We start from the raw sequence: 6,000 nt of genomic DNA, 5'->3' as shown, positions 1-6,000 counted from the left end.
CTGCAGAGGCCTTTAGAGGTAGCTCTGCCCCTGAGGCTCAAGCAAAGTACAAAATGGGAGGCATATGCATCTTAAAACAGAATCTTGGAGAAATGAATGTGTTATCCAAAGGAATGAATCTCAAATAAGCAACATTCAAGAATTAGTAGGGGATGCTGTGTTGGCCAGAGAATGTTTCCAGGTAAAACAACTCCCCAAACAAACTAGCTAACAAAAACCAAACAAAACTAATCTGAAAAATAAACAACAACAATAAAAGCCACACAGAAATCCACCATGCAGGCAATCACCTCTTCTACCTGTGGATAAAACTGACAGTTCTGGAAATAAATAAAGGGACATAGACAAAAAGGGTTTCAAGGTATGGGAGTGGTTTTTGTTTTCTCATTTAATGCCAGGTTTCAAAGAAGGAGGAATATGTCTATCACTGTTATACACTCATTCTGTTTAAAACCCACCCTGTCACGAGTGGGAGGGTCCCCGGCTGCTTCCCAATGCCAGCAGAGAACTCTTCGTGGGGAGTGTGGAGCGCATGCTCGGCAGGCCCCCTCGCAGCCATCACTTCTTTTTGAACACTTGATGGCACACCTGGTCGCCGCAGGTCATCTCTTGCAACCTCAGAAAGCGAGTGAGTGCCTAACAAGCCAGGCCTTCCTTCTGCCCAGGCCGCCCTCGTATTGTCTGTGAGTTGAGGGGGTGGAGCTGGAATAAAGAGGACACTCAGTCATTCTGGGCAAGTGCATCTCCCAGAGCCAGTCAGCTGGCATGCCCTGCAGGTAGCAGTAATTCCATTCTGACACTTGAATTGAGCTTGAACAACTATAAAAATGAAAAATGCAAAGAAATTACCCTCTTGGGCGGGATTTCTCCTACTCTCGTGATTAAAGCAACATCACCTAATTTATAAAAGGCAGTGAAGCCATGAAGAAGGGAGGGATCTAGTGGGGAGCAGTGTTTGGAAGGCAAGGGCCTGGGAAGATGCTGGCTGGTGAGCTGTCCCTCCACCCTGTGGGCTTTCTGGCCTCTGCTAATTGGAACGTTGGTTGGCTGCAGCACAGGCAACGACAGGGTGTGAGCTGCAGAAGGGCTCCCCAGGCCGGCCTGCTCAGACAAGAGGCTGCTTTGCATCCAGACATGGGGAGCCCCAGGCCTTATCTGCACTTCATGACCCTCTGAGGGAGGAGAGAAAAACATGAGTGTAGGGACGACCATGAAACCATTGCCGTTGACAATGAATCCAGTGTCTCAGCCAGAGGGACCTTTGGGGACTGTACTACGATTAAGAAAATCCATCATCCAAACTAGAACAGGTAGGGAAAACCGTTGAAGGAAAACACAGTGAATGCCTCCCATTTATCACCAGTTGACATTGCCCCCGAAATAAAGATCTCAGGTGAGGCAGGGCTGGCTCTGAAGGGCATCATGGTGACCTGAATACTGACATTGGAGCCAGGTACCTGCCTGACTCCATAGGTGAAGGAATGAGTGAAGAGCCATTCATTGAATGAGCCATTCATTTAACAAATGAGTGAAAGAGTGAAAGATTTTTCACTCTTTGAATACTGGATGCATAAATTGCCTTGAAGATGGAAGACTGACAAATTAAGCTATCTAGACAGATATAATTTATTTAAGGATATTGTCAATTGTTCTCACTGCTCTGTTCCAGTACCAAATAACCTAAAATATTTGGGGACCAGGTGGACATACCTTATGGTGAGAGGCTAAAGCCTGTGGTCTACAGGCAGTTCCCAGGCCCGGCTGCCCCCTGTCCATCCCAGCCCCATCTCCACCCCTCTTCTTCCGGGCTCACATAACCATGAGGAGGCCTGGCCCCACTCTCTCCAGGGCATCTTAATTCCATTTCTCACATCTCTCCCCAGCTGGTCTTTAACAGGTTCCCTGCATTTCTCCTTGGATCTTGGCTTCCTAACTCAGCAGTTTGAACTCTTGTTTTAATTGCAGCCATTCACAGAAACAGCCATATAGATTTCTTCCTGGAGTCCCCTGAGCCAGATGGGAATGGGTTTCTGACTATATGACCACATACATTTGGCTGGAGCTCAGGGGAGAAGGGCAGGGCCATGTTTCTTGTCAAAGCGCCTGGCTAGGTGAACCCACTGTTGGTGTAAGCACCGTGGAAGGGAGCCGGGCAGACCCAGGGACTTACGAGGTACAGCCTGTCCCCCTCAACCCACTGCCTCCAGCCATAGTTCTCCTTCTCTCCCTTCTGCACACACATGAGGACATCACCTTCCCAGGTGACCAGCGCCTGCAATGACAGGTTCCCAGGCAAATGAAATGCATGCTCCTGATTGGGAGTGGACAAATCTGAGCCTGCAGCTGCGGCTCCTGCAGCCAGTCCCCGGCTCCTGCTTGCCCACGGGGCAGAGCCCTCAGCCTCAGCCAAGCCAAGATCCTTTCAGCCCCGTTTCCACGTACACCCTCCCTTCCAGCCAAACCGGCTCCTCCTGGCTGCTCCTGCTCTCTTTTAAAGAATTCCACTCTTCCATTCTACCATATGGTGAAGACACCATTCCAAATCAGTGGGGGAAAAGATGGTGAGTTTGACCACATAACGATGTAAAATTTCTAGAAGGGGAAAATATCTCAAAGTCAACAGATGAATAATGAATTGGGAAAAATAATTGTAATACCTATCAGGCAAAGAGCTTATATATAAAGGGCTCCTGTAAATCAATAAGAAAACGATCGTTAACCTAATAGGAAATTCAACAAAGGACACAAACCAATAGCTTGCAAGGAAGAAAAACACCCTAGCAGAAGGCTTTTAAACGTAAGATATTCAACCTCACTCATAAGAAGAGAAATGCAAATTAAGCCTGTGTGTTTTTCGGATACAATTCATCACACAGTCAAATATCAAAGAGTCTGATAATACACCGAGTTGGAGGGGGTACAGAGAAGCAGGCACCCTCATGTGTGGCTGGTGGGTGTATAAGTCGGAAGGAATCATTTTGCAGGGCAATTTTATATTACCTTTCAAAATATACCATTGTGTATACTCTTTGGCCTCAAAATTCTCCTTCAGGGAATTTTCCCTACAGGAATCACCTTGTGGGGACTGCCCACCAGAGGACAATAACAAAGGCAGGGAGGGCACCTAACCAGCGAGGGGCCGTGCAGATGGCCCCAGCGCCAGCCTTGTCATCCAGAACCAGGAAGATGGACCTTCTCCCGGTCCCAGGTTTCCTCCAGGCAGCAATGCTGACAGGTTAGCAGCACAGGGGTGGTGGCAGAGATGCAGAGCTCATCCTAGACAACCAGGCTGAGCTGACCAGCAGGTTGGAGAAGCCACAAGCCTGCTGAACCCCAAGAGACTCAAACCCCTGTGCACATATTTACAAATTACACACCCCCAACTCCTCCTCCCTCTGTTCCCCCTTTACCTCCCCTAGTACCTGCCTAGGGACAATCTGCACTACCCCAGGTGGTCCTCCAGGGCCACCCATCTCTTCTTAGGCTGGCACACGCACCTCCTGAGATGCTGACGTCATTCCCATCAGGCAGTGGTTTTGTGTCAGTGCTATCCTTCCTCGGCAATGACCCTGAGGCTGGTTGGTTTTCTTCCAAGTATGTGCAAACCATATCACACCTCTATGAACAATATTATGCTAAAGACCAGACGTTTACTCTCCTCTGTATCTTGTAAACGCAGTTGGTGATAAACCGACCTGCGGGATTTTTTATTCACTGTCCTTGCACATTCCGGTCTATTTTTTTTGGCACAAATCTGGTTTCTACAGATTGTTAAGTCTACCTATTTCTAAAATAACATTTGACTTTGACCATATTAAACATTTTATGTATAATTTTATTCCTCCTCATTTTACTCCTCAACACATTGCAGCATTGTTTGTTACAGCAAAGGATTGGAGGCCTCATAAATCCTGCCAGTGGGCGGCTGGTTAAATATGGTATGCTCATCCCTGCTCTGCAGCCCTCGAGAGGAGGAGGCTGCTTTGTACTTGTGGAGAAGAGCAGTCTCCACAGCGCATAGCTTCGGTTAACAGAGCAAGGAGCAGGGCTGTGTGCATAAAACAAGAGGGGAGTGTGTGCGCACACATATGTTTGCATGTGTTCTCTGCAAGGAGGTAAAAGCACCCTTAATAGTGATTGTCCCTGGGCGGGGAACTGAGGGGCTGGGGGCCGGGATGAGAAGGAAATTTCACTTTTCACTGTTGAATTGTTTTTTTTTTTTAAACATCTGCATGTAGTAATATTCCCCAAATTAATTTTAAAATAAAATTCTACATGTTTTCTAAAGAAAATATAAGTCTCCTCCACCTTCAGGGCCATCCTAAGCCTCAGATCTTTGAATGTCTTGGAGAAGCTTAATTCACAAGTTGCTCTCCCTGCTCTTCCGGGAGGGAGATGTTGTCTGGAATATTCACGTGTTGTGGCACTTTGTTGGCCTTGGACCCTGAGTTTCCTCCCTAATAGATGAGGAAGGACTGACGTCTTCCATTTGGGCAAGGACTATGTCTCCTAATCCATGCAGCCCCATATTGCCTCACACATGCTGACACCTAGTACATGTTGATTGAATTAATGTCTGTCTCCCCAACTAAACGATAGGCTCCATGGAAGAAGAGGCAATGTTAGCTGATTTCTGTAGCCCCAGACTCGGCACAGTCACCAGCAGGGAGGTGCTTGGTAAGCATTGTTGAGTGAATCTGTGATTGAATGATTTCGCTGAAACAGAATCTCGAGGTAAATCCACATGTGGGATAAAGGAGCATGTAAGTAGTCTTCATCGATGATAGTTCTTGACAACGACTCAGCCAGCCCACCTCCTTGCCTTAGTTTCTACCACCGGAGTACACATATGTCCATCAATGTGGACACTAGATGGTACTTGTCGATCTACTTGTCTGCTTCCTCATGACGCTATGAGATCTCTGAGGGCAGAAAAGAGGGTCTGATTCATTGACTCAGGACTTGAATGCAGTAGGGGCTTACCAAATTTTGTAGAATGAACAAAGGAGAAAAATGTTAATGCACAGGGGCAGGTCCTAATATTTTATTTTATTAACTCATATTGGGCAGCAAGCTTGAAAGTTATTCTGACTCTAAAGTAAATTGGTTACCATGAATCACGATAATACCTACAGTATTATAGCCTTACTCCTACATAAAACAGAAAATGAGAAGAAGAGAAAAGAGAATGGTTAAACGAACTAAAATTCCACAATTCAATTTGCTTTTAGTTGGTGTCCTTCATCCTTGTATCAGAGGAGGCTTTAAAAAGAGGCTCAATTGCCTTAAAAGATCTTAAGGTCAAGGAGACCAATACCAGTGAGGAAAGCCACTGCTTCTGAGCTGTGGGATGAAGAGCAGAGCGTTCCAAGGGTGGATGCGCTTGCAGGGAATTAAAGAAGGAAGCGGGGCCCACACTACAATTTCCCGTCACAGTCTCCAAAGTCAACATCATTAAAAACAGCCCTTTATGGTACATTAGATACAGATGCTGTTCATTGTGAAATTTATGGAAGTTGATAGCTATACTGTGGTTGTATGAGAGACTATCCTGATTCTTAGCAAGTACCTACTGAATTATTTGGGAGTAACGTACAAATGACAAAACAAATGGGGCAAAAAGTTAACATTAGGTAACTCTTGGTAAAGAGTGGGGTGGGGGGCGGGTTCTTCCTTATATTCCTGCAACTTTTCTGTAAAGTTGAATCACTCCCAAATAAGCTTTTTTTTTTTTTTTTTAAGGAAAATAAAAGTTCTTTAAGATAAGTGAAGGACATTGTTAACAAGTTTAAACCCTCCCCAGCGCACCTGCCCTCATACAAGAGTTATTCCTGTGTGCCTGCCCTCCCCTCTGGTGATCCCTGAGATGGGGCCCTGCTGGAGGAGGTGGTTTCTCCTGGTCTCTCCTGGCTTCTCCCAACCTCACAATGGCATTATTGGCTCTAACTGCCATCATTTATATCTGCTTTTCCCTGCCCTTACTATCTGCCCCAATTACTT

General features: G+C 46.2%; 1 protein-coding gene across 1 annotated transcript in view; it reads right to left on the bottom strand.

Moving 5' to 3' along the window:
* Window positions 1-388: 388 nt before the first annotated feature.
* The window catches only part of RBP2 (retinol binding protein 2), a 28,441-nt gene continuing 22,829 nt past the window's right edge, over window positions 389-6,000 (bottom strand). Inside the window, exons 4-5 of the mRNA XM_087431660.1 lie at window positions 2,178-2,272; window positions 389-616 (exon numbers count right to left, since the gene is read on the bottom strand). Of these exons, the coding sequence (XP_087287786.1) occupies window positions 559-616; window positions 2,178-2,272 (153 nt within the window). The 3' untranslated portion in view covers window positions 389-558. The remainder of the gene's footprint in view (window positions 617-2,177; window positions 2,273-6,000) is intronic.

This window comes from Ceratotherium simum, chromosome 5 (assembly GCF_057802395.1).
Source record: "Ceratotherium simum simum isolate JZ-2026a chromosome 5, ASM5780239v1, whole genome shotgun sequence".
Lineage (NCBI taxonomy): Eukaryota > Metazoa > Chordata > Mammalia > Perissodactyla > Rhinocerotidae > Ceratotherium > Ceratotherium simum.
This window is presented reverse-complemented; position numbering and strand designations above follow the sequence as displayed.